Consider the following 22,772-nt stretch of genomic DNA (forward strand, 5'->3'; position numbering starts at 1 on the left):
TGTCTAGGCATAGCAGACTTTTGATACATGAATGAGTGATATACACAGAGTGCTTGCCATGAGACCTGACATACAGTGAGTACTTAATCCATTGAGTGTACAAGAGGTGGTGGCTGTAGATTAGAAGCAGTGGCCAGTGTAACCCTAACTGACAGTGAAAACGGAAATAATTATAATCCTAATAGGCAAGACAGAGCTAGCACATGCTCTGTGCCAGACATAGTTCTAAGAGCTTTATTTATACTAACTCATCTCATCCTCATAACTACACATTAAGGTAGCTACTATTAGCGTGTCCATTTTACAAATGAGGGTACTGAAGCTGAGGAACTTGCCCGAGTTACTGCTCCTAGTGAGTGATGGCATTGGAATTTGAACTCAGGAAGTCCAATCCAGAGGCCTTTCTCAAATTCTTTCGTTGAGAACCTACTGTGTGCTAGGCACTGTGCGGCACAGACATGGCCTCTGCCCTCATGGAGTTTATATCTTAGGGCGATAGCCAAAACACAAATTAGAAATAACTAATGAGTGAAGAGAAAGTACTGCCTGAAGAGATAGGGTCCTGCTTTAAACTGAGTGGTCAGGCAAGGTCTTTCAGTGGAATGTAAGCCGTGATCTGGAACCAGCCAGACAAAGCATTCTGTACAGAGGGAGCAGAATTAGCAAAGGGCCTGAGGTGGGAAAGTGGTTGGCCTGTGTGCGTAACTGTCGAGGAGGTGGAATTCTGGCATGGATGAGGAGTGGCTGTGTCTTATGGTTGCAGAGATCAGGCAGGCTCTTCTAAGCACTGATTTTCATTGTGACTGCATTGGAGTACTCCACATGGTAAACTAAGGGTTTAATCAGACTAGGTGACATTTATGATTTAAAAACATCACTATTTTTATTTTTTAATTTTTAAAATAGATTTATTTATTTTTGGCTGTGTTGGGTCTTTGTTGCTGCGCGCGGGCTTCTCATTGCGGTGGCTTCTCTTGTTGCGGAGCACGGGCTCTAGGCGCGCGGGCTTCAGTAGTTGTGGCTCGCAGGCTCTAGAGCGCAGGCTCAGTAGTTGTGGCGCACGGGCTTAGTTGCTCCGTGGCATGTGGGATCTTCTCGGACCAGGGATCGAACCTGTGTCCCCTGCCTTAGCAGGCGGATTCTTAACCACTGTGCCCCCAGGGAAGTCCCTAAAAACATCACGGTTTAAATGTGTATGGGTGGGGGAGTTGGAATAGGCGGAGGGGAGAATAGCCACTATTTAGGTCAAAGACAAGAGAACAGTGATCTGGAAGATGATAAAAAATGGCTCATGTTTACAGAGTACTTTGCATTGTTCTAAACATTTTACATCTGTTCATTAGTTCTTCCTACAACCAGTGAGGTAGGTACTGTCACTTTTCCCATTTATAGATGAGGGAACTGAGGTAAAAGGCTGCCAAGCGGCAAGGCTGGGATTTGAATGCAGCCAGTGTGGTTCTAGCGGCTGTGCCTTTAACTGCCAGGCTCTATTGCCTTAGCAAGCTAAGTTCTTCCATCTGTGTGTCTCCCATCATCCATTAGCTGGCCACATTAGCTACAGTGAGCAAGGAACAAACTGCAGCCCATCCTTGGCTTTCTCCCCTCTCCCTCACCCCCGATCCATGGTCTCCCCAGCTCTTTGCAGAGCTCTCCAGAGCATGTCTTCAGTCTTGTCTCTCCCGTCTTCTTCACATAGGCACTTCCTGTCTCACTCTGACTTTTGCATCAGCTCTTGGGGACCACCCCCCTACCCCCTTACCTCGGTAGATCCACACTCATGCCAGAGTGACCTTTTGTATCATGTGGCTTCCTTCCTTAAAGCTGTGGGTTCTCCCAGGCTTGCAGGGTAGAGCTTAAACTCCGAAACTTGAGCCTTGACCCTCTGCAGGGGGAGCACCAGCAAGTCTCGTCCGCCTCTCCCCTGCCTTTCATTGCTTACAGGGAGGAGTGTGTGGTCAGCAGCAGGGGCAGAGACCACTTGGAAGTTAAGCTCACGTTGTAAAATAGTCAGTTGCCATTTGGTGTATATATCGATCTTCTGCGACTTTAATCAGTGAGAACTGAGGCCTTTGCAGCAGAACATGTCTAGTGTGTGTATAGTGTGTGTTTTTGTTTATTTTGCTAACACTGAGTGTTCACTATGTGTTCAGCATGGAATGCTCTCCACGGAGTAGTTCATTTCATCCTCACAACAGCACTGTGAAATGTCGGTCCTGTTCTCTGTATTTTACAGATGAGGAATCTGAAGTTAATAATTTAACTGTGTTCACATAGCTAGTAAGAGAAAGATTAGGCACTTGAATCTCAGTAGTCTGACTCCAGAACTGTTCTTAGTTACTGCACTGCACACACTAGCAAAAGAGAATTGGCCAGTGTGCACATTTGAGAAGCAGACCCTGCAACACAAATTTTACCAGAAACCGCCCCCAGGAATGGGATCATGTGTTCACGGGAAACCTTCTCACCCTTGAACTTTTATCTCACTGGATACCCATTTCTAGTGGGTGTATGTCATTACATGACATAAAGGCACAATTATACCCTTGACTTAGGGTGGCACCACAGGGACTTCATCTAATACTTTAGTTACTCTCCACCCAATAACATTAGTACATCCATTTGCTGCTTCCTGTGCATCAAGTTAGGCATCATTAGGCACTGTCACTAGAGCAGAAAACAAGACAGATGTGGAACTTAGTCTAGCGGGAGGAGATGAAGGCTCACACAGTTAGATGGATAGTTACAAACGGGGCATGGTGCTGTGTGGCAAGGCTAAGTCAGTGCTCTGAGAGCAGATAACGGGGCCGTGACCAGCCAAGTCTCCAAGGGAGTGACACTGAAGCTGAGACCAAATGAAGTAAAGTAACAAGCCAGGTTAAGATCTGGAGGAAGGGAGTTCAAACAGAGGGAACAGCAAGCACCATGGTGCTGTGACAGGAGAGAGCATGGTGTGCACCAGGGACAAAATGAAGGCCAGAGGGGCCAGGTGCAGGGTGCCAGCCAGGAGAGAGCCTTGTCAGGGGTCTTAGTTTTTATCCTAAGAGCAACTGGAAGCTACGGGAGAGTTCCAGATGTCAGTCATTACTTCACAGTCACACAATCCTGAGCTCACTTCTCAGACTCTGTGCTAGGCAAGGCAAGGAGTCTGCTGTCAGACAGGGCTACAGAGGCATCCACTTATCAATTACCATTCAAAAATCATAAGTCAGTGAGTGAAGGGGTGGTCGCTCTGGTCGAATGGCGGGGATTCCAGAAAGAAGAGAGAAGAGCTTTCTGTGCTGTAGGAACAGTTGTGTCCAAAAGGTAGGATTGCACAGAACAGGGCAGGTTCTGAGAAGACCCACACAGTCTTGAGCCTAGAGCAGGTTGACTCAGCCTGGAGAGATGGGAGGAGAAAAGAGTGCTAGGGCCTTGCTTACAGAGAGGTAGGTCAGGGGTCCAAGTACCACTTTGAAGCCAGCAGAGGTCTTCAAGGAGAGGAATGGCTTTATTACTTTGTAGGTTGGTGGCTTTGGTAGCAGAGTGGAGGAGGCTGCAGAGGGAAGCAACTCAGACCCTATTAGGAGCTCTGTACCGGTGTGTGGAGGCCACCAGGCTCTGACCGTGGGCACTGGCAGTGGGAGCAGCATGGAGGAGGCAGATTCTGACAGTTTCTGGGAGAATGTTGGGAAATGCCTGGGCTTTTGAGCCCAGCAGACCTGGGTTCAAATCTTGACTGTGCCACTCACTAGCTTGTGAGATCTCAGTGTCTGTGTGCCTTAGTTTCCTGAGCAATACAGTGGGCGTGCATGACTCCTACCTCACAGGCTGTTGGGGGACATTGATTGAGCACTTCCTGGGGCCTTCTAAGGCTTTGCGTGTATTAGCTCTCTTACTCTTTCTACCCTGAGAGGTGCCTGGTGAATTAGATACTGTGATCGTCAACATTTGACACATGAAGAGACTGAAGTTCAAAGAGGTTATAGAACTTGCCCAAGATCACATTGGATTCGGAGTGCTGGGGAGTGGCCCACACTGTTAGCCACTCTGCTTAAAATACCTGTGACAGAGAATAACTAACTGGGGAGGAGCTGGAGACAGCCCTTTGAAGAGATGACAGCTGAGCTGAGACCTGATGTGTGAGAATGCACCAGGCATCTTGTGAAGAGCAAGGGCAGAGCCTGGCCGAGAAAAAGCTTTCCAAGGAGAGAATGGCGATCAGTGTGCCTGGAGCAGAGTGAGCCAAGGAGAGGGGGGCAGGGACTCGGGGGACAGGGAGTGGAGGGCGGAGGGTAGACCTCTGGTGTATCCCATAACCTTGGGGGTTATGGTAGAGGCTGGGAATTTATGGGATTTTATTCCGAGAGGAGTGGCAAGTCACTTGGGAAATTTTAACGGTATTTACGTGATCTGTTGGAGGATTTCGAAGAATCACTCTGGCAGTCGTGTGGAAGGGATTGTCGACCATGTGGGAGACTTTCTTCCACAGTCCATAGGAAAGGTGCTGGTGACAGGCTTTACAGTGGTGGGCTGGACAGCGGAGAGAAGTGGACAGAGGTGTTAGAGGAGAGCTGATCGGACCTGCTGGTGGCCTGGGTGTGATGAGGGAAAGAAGAGTCAGGGGTGTTGTGTGGGTTTTTAGTTTGAGAAGATGAGCAGGGTCATTTACCCAAAAGGGGGAAGATTTTGGGGGGGAGGGAACAGGGCAGGGTGGAAGGCAAAGCTCTCTTGGACGTGCTTGTTTGATTTGAGATGTATGAAAGACATCCAGATGGCAGTGTCTAATAGGGAGGGAGTTGGATTTGTGAGTCTAGACAGAGCTCGGGAGCCGTCTGGGCTAGAGATAGAAATGTGGGAGTCGTTGGCATGTAGAAGTTTGGGTGCGTGGGAGAAGGGAGACGCACAGCGTACTGCAAAGGTGAAATGCTTTGCTACGGTGCTCAAGTTTTGTTGTTGGGCACAGGCCTCAAAATGGGGATGGCAGCACCAAAGTAACTGTTCAGGACTGGCTTTGGCCAGAGAGCCTTCAGTCTGCACGGGACTGTGAAGGTTCTGCACACATGTGCTCATGTGTCCATGTGCTTAAACCCAGTCCTTCCTACCCTGCTGGCCTGGGGTCTCCAAGGTACATGACGGCCTCGATGTGGGTGCCGGGCCACTCACTGATTGGAAGATTGGGGTGACCTGAAACCTGAGAAAGATCTAGGGCTTACACAGGATAAAATCCATTCTTTCAAATTAGGTCAGAGTCCATGGGGTCAAGTACAGTTTTAAAACTTTCATTATATTTCATATAATGGTTTAAGTTGTATATTTAAAGACAATTTTGTAAACTTTTTTTTTAACTCAATAGGAACTCATTTTAACTCGATAGGAACTGTTTTCTGTCATAAATGAAGCTTTTCCCTTCTTGCATTTGGGCAAGTTCCATGTGTTAATTTGTAGATGGGCTGATTGTGAACTTACACTTTGAAAGTATTCAGAAACATACATACTGTCGCTCGCAAAAATTATTTCATTTTCTCTGTTACCACAACATTCCACACGCTGTTCCTGTTGCTAAGGCCTCTGGAATGTCCTAATGCAGAAAAAGGATATAGAACTCCTTTTTTTCCCCCAAAGAAGACATTTTATTTAAATTATTTTGTATCCTTTAGCTTAGGTCCAAATATGGATATCTGAAAGTAAAGAATTCAGAAAGCTAAAATTAAAGTTGCTTTAGGTTCTCCGAACAGGAACTTGATTTCATAGGGTAGCATGAAGTGCGTTTAAGTGTACCATGTTTCTTTCCACAGGGATTGTGTGTGTGTGTGTGTGTGTGTGGGCACGCGTGGAATTGAGGTCACAGATGGTGCAAACCTCAGTTTGAGTCCTGGTTGTATTTTTTTGCTGGGTGAAATTAGACAAGTTCTTGTCTCCATCGGTAAAATGAGGATTATATTGAAGGATAAACCTTATGAAAAGTGCTTAGCTGAGAACCTGGCACAGAGTGGTCTCAGAAAATGCCAACTGTTTATCATATGATTATCATCTTTATTGTCATCAATTGCAAATAACTATAAGTTATTGAGGAAATTGAACCTTTTACAGAAGTATAAATTCTTGGTCCCCCACAGAATGACCCCTACTCACTTAGTTTTATTAGTATTTCTGAGTCTCACAAGAGGATCAAAGGAATCAGAAAAAAGAACAGTTTTCTACATAAACATCATTGTGGCCAGTTAAATTCTTATTATTTGAAAGGATTGATACAGTTTTTTATTTTTTACAATTGGCTTATTTATAAAGGGGTGGGAGGCTAGTCCCCAGCAGTATCTGGTATCTGGCAAAGTGACATATTTTAAACAGCATCGCTTGAAATAGAGTGCTGTGAGGAATCACACAAACCAGGCACATTGCCGAGGCCTAAGTCTAAACTGAGACCACTTAATTTAATACTTTAACTACTGTTTAATTAATAAAACTGATCGAGTTGATTTCATTAATGAAACTGTTGATTTGATATTTATGGGCATTTCATACTTTTCAGCTGTAAGTTATGAATGTTTTGCTATTTCTGTAATTCATACTTAATTGTCCTGTATCAGAGTGATTTAGCATAGGGATATATGGAACTTAAGGTAAACTACTTTAAATTTTTATTTTTTTTATTTTTTATTTTTTATTTTATTTTTTTTAAACTTTTGGGTTTATTTATTTATTTATGGCTGTGTTGGGTCTTCGCTTCCGTGCGAGGGCTTTCTCTAGTTGCGGCAAGTGGGGGCCATTCTTCATCGCGGTGTGCAGGCCTCTCATTATCGCGGCCTTGTTGCGGAGTACAGGCTCCAGACGCACAGGCTCAGCAGTTGCGGCTCACGGGCCCAGTTGCTCGGCGGCACGTGGGATCTTCCCAGACCAGGGCTCGAACCCGTGCCCCCTGCATCGGCAGGCAGACTCTCAACCACTGCGCCACCAGGGAAGCCCAAATTTTTATTTTTAAAACTGAAATGTTGGGAGTTCCCTGACGGTGCGGTGGTTAAGACTCTGCGCTTCCAATGCAGGGGGCGCGGGTTCAATCCCTGATTGGGGAACTAAGATCCTACGTGCCACCGGGGCATGGCCAAAAAAAGAAACAGAAAAAAGGAAATGTCATGTCAAACTGCAGCCATTGAAAATGGCTTATTACGTGTTGATCATTGCATGGATATAACCTTTCCCCTTCTCCCACATGCACTATTTTTATCTCAATGTGGGCATGCTTTCAAGGAAAATAGCACATTGTTTGGCTCTTATTTTTCATGAAATTGTTAAGCTTAGTCACAGAAGTCAGCAGTCTGTTAGAACCTTCTTCTGTTATCTTATCAGTTTATGCCGTCAAAGGTGTTCAGCCCTGACATTCAACTTGTTGGAGTTGGAATCTGGAAGGAGTTTCTAGAAATCATATTCCTTTGGTCTTCAAGGGACCAAATTCAAGCCATTGTTATGAGTCAGAATCAAATCTCAGCTACTGACTTAGACAAGGTAGTTCACCTTTCTGTGAATCAGTTTCCTCCTCTCTAGAGCAGGGTTATAATGGTATCTACCTAAGTAGTTGTGAGGATGAAATGAGATCATAGCACGTAGAACCTGCTCAGTGCTGCTGCTGCATCCCAGAATCGTGTTGGTCCCTGGTATATTTCAGATTCACAGCTAGCTATCTGTGCAGTTCAGTGTAATAGAAACTGTTTAAGAAAATCTGACCTATAGCCGTGTGTAGATATTAGATCAGTAATTTGACATTTTAGAGATTATCATCACTTTACATCACCTCGGGGCATTTTCTGTTTCCTTTAAAACCACCAAGCCCACCCAAGCTGGAGAAAGTGTGAAATTAAATCTTACAGGAAAGAAAGCAGATGCTAATCAGCTTTTTGGATCTTTTTTCCCCCTTTAAACTTGGTATTTGGTCTACTAAAATATTTGCCTAATTGAAATGTGCTAATTATCCATTCATTGCAGATGTTCTAAATAGTGCTTATAGTGTAAAATGCCAACTCTGAAATATTTAAAAGATTTAGATTCTGGATTTGAACTGTTACCTCTGTTCCCTAGGTTGTTACTAATAATTAATTGTCCACAGTTAGGACTTTTTAGTTAACCATATATTACCAGGTATCAAGTTACTGTGCTTTGTTTTCATGTATATGCAGATAGTCTAGTTTTACATTTGTATTTTAATTAAGTTAACTTCTTAGTATAAAAAAATCCAACTTGTATCTTGCCCTATTCTGGTAACTGAACTGAGATTAATGTATGAAATGTTGTGCTTAGGTACTGAGGTTCTTTCTGTCCAGTGGCATCAGTGTGTAAGCAAAGGACTAGAGGTTAGTTGTGACCCGAAGAAAAAAAAAGTACGAAAATCATTTTCTTTGTATTACTTGCTGACAAAACCAGCAGTTTTACTCTTCAGTGAAACCTCTGCTTCCTTTCTTAAGGGTTCCATAGAACTCAGAGACCAGATGGCTGGAATAGAATGCATAGTTAACCAAACAAAACCATTAGATGGTACAGCTTTGTGAATTGCTAGGCATTTTATGTGGTTGCAGATTCTTCCTCATAACCCTTGGTAGAGTTCATCTAAAGTTGCTTTATTGTGTGAATGTATTCATTGTTTGCATTTTAAAAGATTTGTCTGGTTTACCTCATACTAATGATTTCTCGTGCATTTTATTTTAACCCTTTATAATGGTGTTTCTGTAAGCCTGATTTGATTTCTCTGTTTTAATAATCATGGTGTGTCACATCAGTTACTTTTAAACTGGAACAACTTTTATCCTGTGTACTTTATCATAAGGCAGCTCCTTTAGAAAGTGTTGCCACCCCAGATGGTTTCATATTAACAGGAACCACATGAGTGAGTGATGCTCTCTTTCTTTATTGCAGACATGCCAATATTTGGTCTCTGTCCAGCCCACGATGATTTCTACTTGGTGGTGTGTAACGACTGTAATCAGGTTGTCAAACCGCAGGCATTTCAATCACATTATGGTAAGTGCTTAACCATTTAAAAATCATTATTAGAGGGTAAAAGGTAGAGCAGTATTAAACTGAAGACCAGTGACAGCATGGGTAGGCTATAATACCCCTCCCCCTGTCAGGAAGTAGGTTTTCTAATTCATTGAATGGGTTAATGCCTATCAGATGTTGGGTATTTTCTGAATTTTCTTGAAAGGGATGTGCATTTTCTGATTTTTATTAAAATTAGACAGGGAAAAAATGTATTTTATAAAATCTTTGTTGAAATATTGCATCAGTGTAGTAGAAGGTTTGTCTCCTTCTAGATCCCACGGTTGTGAATTTAGTGGTTGGTAAAATTATATATACACACACAGAGTATAGAGACATGGCTTTTTTAAAGGAAATGTGATTTTGAAATGTCCAGGTTCAGTAGTTGTAAATCTATCTTGATGTTGTAATCTGTGAATGTGATGAAGCTATGCTATCTTGCCCCATCAAAATACGCATGTACTTAGAATGAAGCATTGTGACTTCAGGAGTTTCATGAACCACTGAGCTGTCCCTGGTCTTTTAGGCTCCAAGCCTGTTGTTATCTGATGTCAATCATGTGAGAATCCAAATAAGCTTGTTTTTCCATTGTCATAATGCTGCCTAAAGTGTTTCAAAAAAATTCTGATCATAAAACTTAATTTTATATCCAGTTAGATTCAGTAACAACTCGAAAGTATTTGAGTGCTCACCTTGTTTCAGGCATCGGGGATGTGGTATCATTCCTACCTCCATGGAGTTTAAAATCTAGCTGGAGAGAAAGGCAAAACTAACTAGACACATTTTTTTAAATAACTGCAAGTTGTTTTGTCATTGTCCTCACGACTACAAATGCAAGCTTGAGACAGGGAAGAACAACAGGGTCTTTCTGTAATAGCGTGTTCAAGGAAAGCCTCTAAGGAGGTGACCCTGGTGACCTGAGCCCTAAGTGAGGAGTGGGAGCCACCCATGCGGCGATCTGGAATAAAAGCGTTTGATACAGAGGGGAGAGCCGGTGCCCAGACTTGAAGAAGGCTAGTGAAGTTGGTGAGGGAAGTAGAGACTTGGAAAGTCAGACCTTTTGGACCAGGACCCTGTTCATGTACAGGCTTGTAGGCCAGAGGAAGAAGCCGCTTGGGGGCATTGGAAAGTTTATGTAAGGGAGTAACACAAGACCATCTCACTGGTTGACTTGCTGAGTGTAGATTGTGGGAGAAGGGTGGAAGCAGGGAGAATGGTTCAGAGGTAAAGATGATAATAGACTAAGGCTAAGTGGGGGAGTAGAGCTGGGGACACAGCCTAGCTAGCTTTGAACCTACAGGGCTTTCTGTCAGGCTGGATGCAGTTGTTGTAAGAGTCACACTGTCATAATCAACATCCCACCTCTTCCCCCAAGGAATCTTTTATGTAATCATAAAAAGTTCTTTGAGTTTGTGGTTCTCAGTGAGGCCTGGGAGTAGGCACCAGAGTGAGTACAAAGCTGAATAAGATACTGTCTCCTTGCTTAAGACTCTAAGTGGCTAGTATCGGAAAAGGCAGTTAGTCAGTTGCCAAGTATTTTGGAGTTAAGGATTCTGAAGCCAGACTAGACTGGATTTAAATCTAAACTTGCAAGAGCCATAGGTTAGTTCTTTGTCTTGAGCAAGTTTTCCAACCTTGGCTTCCTTTGTTATAATGTGGGGACAGTAATAGCAGCCTCACTGGTTTCCAGAGAGGATGAAATGAAACAGCATGGTGAAGCCCCGCATGCAGTGCCTGACAGTTGATAGGTATGAGAGAGAGAAAAGGGTACAGCCGTAGATACAGGAAGATGTGGCGAAAGTCGTAAAACAATCCAAGTTCTTAAGAATAAGGAGGAGCACAGGTTGCTTCTTGCACAGTAACTCAGAGCAGGCCTCTTAAAGGAAATAGCCTTCACATTAGGCTATTCGGAAGAGCAGAATGGATTGTTTTTCCCATGTGCAAATTTTTTCCCGTCAATTTTTAGGTGTGTAATACATACATGTCCATTGTGGAAAATGCAGAAAATACTTAAAAAATAAATCAACTATAATACCCTAAAATTGGAAGTGTTTTGACGGGGATGGACAGGGCTGCCACATACAGTTGCACAGCTTGTGCACTGAACAGCCATGTTTGGTGGCTCCAGGTTGGCAGCAGGGATGATGGGAGCAAGTGCAGAGGCAGGAAATTCCAGGCTGTCTGGAATGTACTCCGCGGAGTCTCCATTGGCCGGAGCTGGTATACCCACGTGTGGAAAAGCTGTGTGCAAAGGCAGGCTGGGGCTGCTCAGAGAGACTCAGTGCCATCAGACACCCCTGGCCTTGATATGTCGGTGGGGACCTGTTGCAGGTTTTTTAGCGCCTGAGTGATGTGACTTAGTGATGCTCTAGAGAATGGGCAAAGTGGATTAGAAAGGAGTGTGAAAACAGCTGCCGTTTGTACCAAGGCCCACTTAAAGGTGTTACCTCTTCCAGGACTTCCTGAGGCAGAAGGGGGGGCCCTCTTGGTCCCCTCTTCCAGAAGCACTTCACTCAGTTACATACAGCACGTTTCATGGAGATGATTTTCTTTCTCTTCCTCTGTCTCTCTCATAGAATGTCTGTGTATTGGGGGTGGGGTGTGGGTGAGGGGAGGGAGTGTCTTAAAATCATATTTCTGCTCTTTCTATCTACCAATATGTAGCATACACAGTGTCTTCTAATAAGGTACTTGTTCAATGACAAAGCAATTGTGATAACTTCCAAAATAGAAGAAGGTGTGGTGTGAATGCAGGATTTACATACATAATCCAATGCCTTTTGTCGCCAGGCAGGAAATGCAACTGATAAAGGCCCCTGGTCCCTCTAGTGGCAAGGGAAATTTAAAGCTGTAAGAAAGAAGAGAGTCTGGCAGAAAGATGAGGGCCAGGTGCTGCTGAGAGAGGGATTCAGCTGGGAAGTGTAGAAGGAGGTCCCTCTTTGGGAGCAGCAGCCAAGGAGAAGGCTGATGGAAAAAACAGGAGGTTGGGAGATGGATAGGTGTGTGGGCTTGGGGGCAGCTCCACGCAGTGGAGGAAGGCACCATGTGATGGTTCTCGGCTGGTTTGGGAGTAACATCTTACTCACCTGGAAAGGAGAGGCAGTCAGGGGACCAGGACCAAGAACCATTCCCGGTGCTGCCAGTGTCTCTTCTGTCTTTGGAGTGAGGGGCTGTAGCAGGAAGAAATATTTGGAACCCGTTCTTCTTTGTTGTCATTCCAGAAGGCTTATCACTACATGTTTGTTTTCCAGAGTTAACACCAAAAGACCAAAAATGTTTTTGAAATTCAAGAAATTTCTACAATCTGTTTATTACTATATTAGGAAGAACTCATACCTGCCAAAGGAGAGATTCTGCTGTCTTATCTTTTGATGAAATTGGTGAAAATGTGTGGGTGGGCAGTCTTCTGTGAATTCGTGTATTGCTGATATTCATCTGTGACTTTTATGAACAAATGAGCAGTTGCTACAAAATTCAGCAGGCGGTTCCTTTAAAACCACTGCTGGGCTTCCCTGGTGGTGCAGTGGTTGAGAATCTGCCTGCCAGTGCAGGGGACACGGGTTCGAGCCCTAGTCTGGGAAGATCCCACATGCCGCGGAGCGACTAGGCCCGTGAGCCACAATTACTGAGCCTGCGCGTCTGGAGCCTGTGCTCTGCAACAGGAGAGGCCGCGATAGTGAGAGGCCCGCGCACCGCGATGAAGAGTGGCCCCCGCTTGCCGCAACTAGAGAAAGCCCTCGCACAGAAACGAAGACCCAACACAGCCATAAATAAATAAATAAATAAATAAATAAATAATTTAAAAAAAAACCCACTGCTGCCTGGCAGTGACAGGGAGGGAGCTACAATGGCAACAAGGCTTATAACTCAGTTCATGTTGGTGGTAATGTTATTCTGAATTGGTGAGGAGATTATTACCCAGGGGTAGCGAGAGACCTACAGACATACCTCACTTCTTGTGCTTTGATTTATTGTTCTTCGCAGATAGTGCGTCTTTTACGAATTGAAAGTTGGGGGCAACCCTGCATCAAGCACATTTGTTGGTGCCATTTTTCCAGTAGCATTTGCTGGCTTCATGTCTCTGTGTCACATTTTGGGAATTCTTGAAACATTTCAGACTTTTTCTTTGTTACTATGTTTGTTATCATGATCTTTGATCAGTGACTGTTGTTGCGACTACAACTTGCTAAAGGCTCAGATGATGGTTAGCATTTTTTAGAAATAAAGGTTTTTTTAAAAAATAAAGTATTTTTAAATTAAGGTATGTACATTCTTTTAAGTCATAATGCTATTGCACAGTTAATAGGCTACGGTATAGTGTAAACGTAACTAAGTATTGGGAAACCAAAGAATTCGTGTGACCCGCTTTATTGCGATATTCATTTTATTGCGGTGGTCTGGAACCACACCTGCAGTGTAATATCTGTGGAGTGTGCCGGTACTTTTTTGCTAGCCGAGCTGCCTTTTTGGGAGTTAACTATTAACCAGGATTTCCATTGGAGCAATGATGGTGAGTGATGGTAGTGTCCTTTTGGCATTTCTAGTTTCATAGTCTGATTGTTCTTGTAGTATAGATGGCTTTCTTTCTTGGAAACTGCATAGTAATACCATGCTTTGTTTTAATGTTTTGAAATAGTCCAGGCTGCCTCATATTTCTCTTCAGTATTTTTAGGAGTGAGATGTTTCTTACTGCTAATTTTCAGATTTAAAAATGTAATTGAATCAGTGGATCCCATACCTGATGTGCCTCCAAATCAAAGGGGAGCTTCGTAAGTGGCCCCTTCCTACAGCCCACTGCAGTCTAGCTGGCTGGGAGTCGCCAGGGATAGCACCCAGGAATCTGCATTCCACACAGCTCCCTAGGCTGATTCTGGCCCACAAGCTGGCCAGAATGCATTATGCTCACAGCAGATCCCCTCACTCGGTAGGGGCTGCTGCTTTGTATTCCTGTGCTTGGCATAGTGACTGGCGCAGATCGGCGCTCCGAGATTTGTTGAGTCTAGCAAGGATGGCATGAAAGGAGGCCCCTGCTTTTTTTAACTGATTTTTAACTTTTTGTATTACGTGCTAGAAGTCTCACAGTACTTGCCTCTAAAACTTTACGTATGAAAGAGGGCTGAGATGGTGACATTCCCTATGGCCAGAAGCACCTTTCTTTTGAGGTTGTGAACCAAGTTGGGAATCTGAGTTGATCATTTAGTAATAAGTGTGTTGGTCCTAAACTGGCTACTGAATAGCGTAAACTTTGTATTCCTGTTTACATGCATTTACTCTGGATCCGAACAGGTAGGATCAGCTGATGACTTTTGGGGGGGCCTCTGGGGTTCGGTGTTGAAAGAGCTTCGCAGGTGATTCTGAGAAGCTGTGCACTTGCACTGCTCTGAGCTCTGCTGCTTCTCTTTGAATTTGCTTGTGAAGACTACCATAATTTCTCTCTTAGGCAGACATGGGCTTATCTTACCTAGGCAAAATAAATGAGTGATGTTAATTCAGCTCGGACAGGTGCTACGTTTAGCATCTCTATAATTAATTGAAACCTGCTCGAATGTCAGCTGTTGAAGTATTTTGCCTCTGATGAGTTAGGCTGACCCACTTTTTCACCTTGTGGCTCAGCCCTGAGTCCCTGAGCACATGTGCCTCTGCCACCTTTTCCCAATTTCGATCCACCGAGTTCCATCTTTATGATTTGCTTATTTAATGCCACTTAATATTTTTTCTTTAAATCAAACCACTTCTATTTAAATAAATCTTTCACAAAGAAAACCTTCCTAGAATCATCAACAGGAAAACTGCTCTTCTTTGCCATAGATGATTAAGTGTGAAAATAAACACAGTGAAAAGATTAAATCCTTTGTTGCTGCTCTTGCCAATGCCAGCACTCAGCCTTGAAGCTTTCTCTCTTAGTTAAAAGCGAGACTAGCACGTTTTAGGCAAGTGTCATCCACAGAGTAGCGTGATGTTACCAGAAGACTTGAAAGAGATTTAGAAAGGGAGTAAGTTTTCACTTGAGATTTAATGTTATTAATGTTGGAGAGTGATACCTACTCCATGTTTGGGGAAACACCAGCTCAAGCTGTTGGATTTGGTTTCCTCTGATGTTCAGGGAGCCGTCTCCTGAGGCCAGCCCTAGCCTAGGAAATGCCTTACCGAGCGAGCAGTATTCTCAAATCTCATGTTGATCTGCAAAAGGATCCCAGTTAAATACCCTTTGCCATTTATCCATCGATACCACGTGTTGCGTGCCGTCCCATTGCTGTAAGTGGGGTGGGAGTCTGGGCTCGGTGTGAAACATCTGCCCCTCTCTCAGACCTCGCTTCACAGATGGGGATGTCATAAATATGGCTTTTTCATAACTTTGTGAAGGTACCTTTAGCAGAAACACCTCTGCAATCTGAGAGCTTTCTCCGCTTGCAGATATTACAAATCCTGTAAAATTAACAGCCACGTGTATTGCTTGGACTTAATGTTCCTTAAAGTGCACTGAGGTGGTTTGGATTCTTTTAGGTGCCAGCATAAATTATATTTTCTAAAATGTCATTTTCAGCAGAGGACGAGTAAACAGAAGTTACTCATACTTTTTTGAGCTAATTAATTGGCTTCAAAGCCCGTCAGTGTAAGAGCAAAATGAATCTTACTCTGAGATCCCGTGGGCTGTTTCTGGTAAAAATGCCGATCCCATTGTTGACAACAATTTCACATAGTTGTGACCAATGATTGCCATCATATAATTAAGTTAATCTGCATCACAGAGCAGAGGTTTTGCTGTTTAATAAAGAACACCCTCTCCCTCTTGTCATCTGATGGACTTAGACGTGGAAAGTAACATATTCAGGTATTTTGAATGAGTTGTTTTATTTGGCTATTAAGTAACTGATTTTGGATAAAGAAAAAAATGTTTCTTTTTTTCTCTCCAGTTGTTAGCTAAATTTGGCCTCTACATTCTTATAATTTGGGTCTTATTCTACTTTGAAACTTTCGGTGATACTTAATCTTTTTAGGATTGGCATTCATTTAAAAGCCCACAGAGTACTGATAATTTGTACTTGATTCACAAAGTGTTTTTGCACGTATTATCTTATTTCTTGTTCTTAGCGACCCACTGAATGGATGGTTTTATTCCCAGTTTACGGATCAAACTCCTAAATTAAATTTCATTCACACAGATAAAATGTCCGAGGCTGGGTTTTCTGTCTACTTACATCTGTTTCTTTTGCATATAAGAAGGATGTATAGAGTTAAAAGAAAATCTAGAGTAGATGTAATGAATTCCACATGTCACAAAACTGTCATTAATGACAGATGTTCTAGTTCAGGTAGAATTTTAAGTTTGCTTAGAGTGGCTGGGTCAGCATTGTAAACCCATTACCTCAGAGAGGACATTTAGTAATTTGAAGACGTAATGGTAGTAGGTAGATATTTGATTTAGCATAGTCATTGGATTTCTCTTCAGCCTGTTCTACTTTGTTTAACCCTAAATCATAGTAGCTATCCAAAGCCAAGCTACTCCTCTTTTTGTTACAGCCTCATAACATTTTTCAGCTTCTTTAGAGAATTGGTTGGCATATTTCTGCACTCAGTATAAAGATTGAAATTTGTTGCAGAGCCAAAAATACTTCACTCTTTTACTTCAAAGACACACGCCAGGCCTTTCTCCAGCAGTCGGGGGCTGAGCCAGGGAAGGGAGCAAACCAGAGCAGGCACATCAAAACGTGAGCAATGTCAGGGTAGACATTAGTTTAATTCTCGAAGGAAATTCCAAGTTAACTATTTGATCTAAGCTTCTTGTCACTGAGCAGCATGATGTAAAATTAATGCAGTGAATTCAGTTCTTCTTTACCACAAGCCAAATAGTGCTAATTAAAATTTTCAAATAACTTAAGTAGCATCAGATAAAGGATCACTTTGTCCCTAACCAATGTAATTTTATCTTTTTTTCTTAGTTATATAATAAGCAGGTACATTTAAAATGGTGTTATTTATGCCATTTGTAGGAGCAACATTTTAATTGATAGTTATAAAATGTATTGATTTTCCTTTGTACTGAAATCTGTGCCTTTATTAATGTCTGTGCCTTTGGGGTTTTTAAAAAAATCATAAACTGGAAATGAATAATATCATTCACATTTAACGAGTATTTATTGAGTACCTCCTGTCTAGGCATTGCTCTCCACTGAACGGAAAGCAGTGTCTTTGATTTCATGCAGCTTAGGGAGGGTAGAGCGAGAAAGATGAAATCAAGTAAAATAAGATGATTTCAGGTAGTAATAAAGGCTTGGGATAGTGTGAGAGAATAACTGGGGCAAGGCACTTCTGGTAAGGCTAGTCAAATGTTGAAGATCTGGAGGAGCAGTGTTCCACAAAGAGAAAATAGCAGGTGCAAAGATCCTGTGGGGAGGAATGAGCTTGGCAGAAAGGCCAGTGAGGAGGTGGAAAAACAGTGTGAAGGAGGAGAGGGGTCCAGGTTGAGGTTGGAGAAAGGGGTGCTGCGCCAGATGGAAGGCCGATGCAGGCCATGCAGAGTCACTGGAGGATTTTGAGCAAGGAAGTGTCTTGATCTGATTCATGATTGCTCTGAGGAACATAGAGGGCAAGAGCGGAAGCAGGGAGGCGGTTAGTGAGCTGTATTGCACTAGTCCAGGTGAGGGTGGGATTTGGAGAGAAAGCTTAAGTTGAAGATGGTAGCAGCAGAGGCAGAGAAATGCGGATAGAATAGGAATCAGCACAGAAGTAGAAGGCCGGCAGGGGTGGCTGATGGACTGGGATTGAGTGAGACAGGAAAAGAAGAGATGAGAAATGGCTCTTGGGGCTTTGGCCTCAGCAGCTGGATGGATTTACTTAGCTTGTAGATCATGGGGTGGTTCTTTCCATTTGTATATGGGCTTTTGTTTGTTTTAATGAGGTGTACTGACCTGAATGAAAAGCCTTTGATGTAATATATTCATTCAGTCTTTAGACATTTTCTAGAGATTGTGGGGGTAGAAAATAGTTATTGCAGTGATGCCAAACTTTGGGGTCATTTATTCTTTTGGGTTTTTGTTGTTTTTGTCTTTTTTTTTTTTTTTGGAACAGTAATTTAGTCATGTAAGCCAGGAAACAAAGGGATGCTCTCATTTGGGTAATAGAAACTTATTGATTAAAAAGGAAAAACACATGTATTTGATTTTTCCATTATTAACATAGTAATGCACGTTGTGAAGGAAAAACAGTAACCATCAGCAAGAGGATAAACATGCAGTCAGAATAAGTAAATCTCCATCTTACTTTTCAGGGGTACAGGTTGGCATAAACCCTTGGAATGTTTCTAGACCCCGGACAAGGGAATATTTGGCTGTATATTTCTTGTTCTCTCACACACATGGAAAATTAGACTTATTATAAGTTCACTTTTTTAAACTTAGTGATCTAGCTTATTTTTCCATGTTAATGCACATTACTTCCTTCTTTTTAAAGATTGCCTATTATTCCACTTTCTTAATGTATTTAATTTAACCTATCCCCTATTGGTGGACATATAGATTGTTAGTGCTACATTATCACGTGTAGTGCTTTAAACCCATTCTTCTTTGGGAATGTCTGTCAGTATGTCAGTGTATTGATTTTCCACCTGGAGGCTGGTCAGAGCTGCCCTCCAGGTTAGTGCTGCTGTGATTGAATGAACTACTTCAACAGTTCTGATTTGTGTCACCAGAATGAGGCAGTGAAAATGTGAGTTTCCAGCAGCATCAATCAATCAATCAATCAATAAAAATTGTTAATGTTCGCCAGTGCTACTCTTGACTTCTCTGCTACATATAGAAATTATTAGGATGGATGTGCTTCAGATTTTAAAGGGGACATTTCAGGATATAAATCCATATTTTAGTTATATTTGCTGAAAGATGTTTTTCCTGACAATCATTTCACAAGGCTAATTTGTGGGTTGACTAGTTAAGATACACGTACACCTGCTGTGTCAACCCCGTTAAGCTGTGGTCTTATGTCTGACCAGAAGAGGGAGTTTTTATCGCTTGGATATGCAGTAGCACCTACTTACTACCTGGCTGGGGTAGTTCCTCCCACGCACATGCTAGTTCAAGCCCCTAAAACTGGTTTGGGGCAGGGGGCAATGGCTAAATATATCTGTTTCCTTCCTCATTCCTTATTGTGTGTATAGAAATTCCAGTCTTTAGGTTTTCTTCTCTAGTCTGTTTTTAAGACAACAGTGCTCAATTTGAATGTCAAAGCAATTGTATACCTTTTCCTCTTGTGTGTTCGAAAGTTAATAAAAAGAGAAATGGAGGAAGGTAATTATCTCAATTTAAAATACAAGCCATCAGCCCCTAGTCACACATGATATAGTTCTTGATTTGTAGTCTCCTAGGGTGAAGAACTCCAGTATGAAACTTGTTCCATTACTTCTTATGCTTGATATTTTAAAAAGATTGCTGAAACTCCTACTACAGAAGATTTGTAGTGAGCTTTAGAAAATTAAGGTGTTGTTTCGCAAGAGTGGCTAATAGGCCTTTTTCTGTGTTATTCTTACTGTGCTCAGTTGTGTTACTAGACTCTCAGTCTGTGTAGCCAAACAAATGAAATGGGTTCCACAGTCAGGATAAAGTGCTTTGATGTAATACCAGAATTTCATGCTGTTTAAATTTTTCTTCCACTTTCTTCACAGTGCATTTTTTGTAACAAAAACTCAAGTCAGTTTCTTAGTGGATTTTTTGATTGATACGTGAACATATGAGATGCATGCATCCACCATATATACTTACATAGATACACAAATGTAGTAATCTCAAACATGCTATTTTCAGTTCAGCCTACTTCTTTCTTGTTTCTTTTTTTTTTTAATGTTTACTTATTTATTTTCTTATTAGTCATCCATCTTTCTTGTTTCTTTGGCTCTGACGCCCCACCTTCTCCAACTGTAACGGTCCTCTCCACTCTGTAATCCATCTATGTAACTTGGTACATTCTTAGTATGTAACTTAGTATACATCATTCTATATTTTTTCTCATGCTCATAACTCTTTACAGACACATGTAATCCCATGTTTTATTAGCAGGGGCTACTGGTCATAGTTTTACCCCCCCCCCCCCCCCAAAATGGATCCTGTTACGCATACTGCCGTTTCTTTTCCACTCAGCCATACAACATGGAGATCCATTCACATCCCAAGATAACACTAATCCCCTTTTTAAGGTGCGGCTGTGCGGTAGCTTCCTCAGCCAGACCCTCTGTCTGTGGACATTCACTTTGTTTCCTGCTTTTTGCCTCTATGAACAAAGCAGCAGTAGCCACACTGCTACATAAGTCCTTAACTGCTGGTGGTTTTGTTTCTATGGGATAGAGTCTCAGGAAAGGATTCTGGGATCAGAAAGGATATTTATTTGCATTGTTAATAGCTGCTACTAGATTGTTTTCCAAAAAGGCTGTTAATACTTTGTATCTCTACTAGCCATGTATGACAGTATCACCACCAGGAGTAGGTGTTTTATTTATTTTTCTAAACTTCCATTTCTTTTTTTTCTAAAGCCTCTTACAGTGTTTTGCACGCATATGCACAAGTGTGATTAATTGTAATTTGACTTTGAAGTCGATTTCGCAAACAAGTGCAAACTTTTGTTTACTACCAGTGTAGCATGTGTCTTCTGAGTTTGAGTGATAGTTTGAGTAATGATACGAGGTAAAGAGGTCTTTCAAAACGAGTGATGATTTTTAAAATATTCATTTAAACAATTATAGGCAGTTTTCCTGGCATTTGTGGGAGATTTCTATTCATTCTGTGTGGAATTTATCTTAGGGAAGAAATCTAGTTCTGTTAGGCTGAGATTCCTCTCTGCAAAATGTGTAGTCTTCTAGAAGACAATAATTTCTGTTGAGATCAGTTGCAGGGCCAGTGAAAAACTATTGCCAGTTTTATTTCTGATCTCATTATCCTCCTTGAATTTGGTGTGATTGGTCACCTTTTAACAGTGTTCACTTTGTGTGTCAAATAATGACTGGGCTGAGGTCAGACTGTGGTTCACTCAAAGCCTATGTAAATCAGGCTGTGAGGTTATACTTCATTTGCCTGCCTTTGAACAATCTGAACAGCTGAAAAGGGACACACACACGAAGTGTGGCTGAGCCCTGAAGAAGCGTCCACCAAACAGATCAGACGATGCCAGCCAGAGGGGGGCTGCTGCGTGCTGTCAGCCCCCAAGGTGAATTATCCCCCTTTAAACTTCATCGCCCACCTCTCCTAATCCTGTGTGAGCACCTAATGAGCACTGGATAATAACAGCAGCATTTCTTGGTGAAGCTAATCTGATTCTGGATAGCAGGCTTCGCGGCCCACAGCTGAATGAATTGCTTGGTATTTCCAAGTTTGAAAATACTTTCTCCCCCTTTCAAGTGCTCCTTGGCAGCAGGTAAGGAATGTTAAAGCTCCTGTAAGTGCCAATTAAGGCCAATTATAACCCGCCCGGCCTGCTGAGACAGTGAAGTGGAGTGAGTGGAGGCTTGTGCTTCTGTAAGCTGGAGAACTGGCTGCCACTGGTGACAGGAACACAGGATTTCCCAACTGCCAACAGCTCGTTTGTTGTCCTGCAGAACACCAAATGACACCTCTGTTGGCTTCTCAGGATTGGATTTAGGAAATCCCAAGATTTTTGGGGGACCTCACTAGTTTCTGTAACAGAAAGCGCTGTCTTTCTCTTGGTCTTCCTTTATTTTGAATGATGTCCACCATCCAGTTTCTCCTTCTTTCTAATCGTAATAGCTAACATTTATCGAGCATTTAAGATGTGCTGGGCACTGCATTACATGTGTCACCTCCTTTACTCCTCACCGAGGCCCTGTTAGAGGAGGCGGTATTACTGCTGCTCAGGGGAGGGCACAGACCCTGAGGGACAGAAGTCTCTTGCCCAAGGCTACACAACTAAAAGTGCTGAGGCCGCGGCCAAACCCAAGCCCTCGCGGCCCCTCCTAGCTGCTGCCGGTTTGCTTGTTTGCTGGGAGCGGGCTAATGCACAGAAGAATTTGTGTCAGTTCAGGACTCCCTTTGTGCAACCAGAGTAAAATTGATGAGTGCACACCATCCACACCACAGCCAATACCTATAATTTTTGGTCTGTAAGGCATGGATGTTATTCTATTAAAATGGTATTTTAGTCTGTAGTCTTTTTTTAGTCTGTAGTCTGTTTGTTTTTTCATAAGAAAAAAGAAATGTGACCATGTCCCCAGACCTAGGCACTGAAAATATGAGCCATCATTGGGAGATTTAATATCAATATAAACTTTATTTGGATAGGATATTGAGAAATGGTTTGAAGAAAATAGTAATAATGCTTTCCAAGCAGAACAGGGTGGTATTTGGTTAAGCATTTTACTCAGGGCATTAAGAGAGGTATGTGTTTAAAAGTTCAGTCTGAGCTTTATATGCCCAGTTGTTGTGTATTTGTTTATATTCTTATTGTACAAATTTTAATTTTTCTGGTTTGCACTATCATTCATCCCTTCTTTGATGTAGGTCTTAAAAATAAATTAGGATTGTTTCTTTCTTGTTTATATATGAAATTAAGTGTAGACGTATGTTTGTAGCATTTAAGAAGATTTGCTGAAGTTCATCCTGAAGTTCCTCCGGGTTACAGAAAGACTTCATTCCCAAAATTGTCTTGGGTTGGCTGGTTCTCGTAAGGATTGTTTTCCCCACTAGCACCATCACCATCTACGAAAGGGAACGTTAGAAAGGCAAGCGTTTGTGCTGGGAGACTGGCAAGGAGTCTGGTGTCCAGGCTGAGGG

General features: G+C 42.4%; 1 protein-coding gene across 1 annotated transcript in view; it reads left to right on the forward strand.

The window, feature by feature from the left end:
• The window catches only part of ATXN7 (ataxin 7), a 127,086-nt gene that overhangs the window by 71,523 nt on the left and 32,791 nt on the right, over positions 1-22,772 (forward strand). The window contains 1 exon segment of the mRNA XM_082412147.1: positions 8,881-8,985. Within this exon segment, the coding sequence (XP_082268273.1) occupies positions 8,881-8,985 (105 nt within the window).

The sequence above is a fragment of the Balaenoptera physalus genome, assembly GCF_965194825.1.
Source record: "Balaenoptera physalus genome assembly, chromosome: 11".
In the NCBI taxonomy this organism is placed as follows: Eukaryota; Metazoa; Chordata; class Mammalia; order Artiodactyla; family Balaenopteridae; genus Balaenoptera; species Balaenoptera physalus.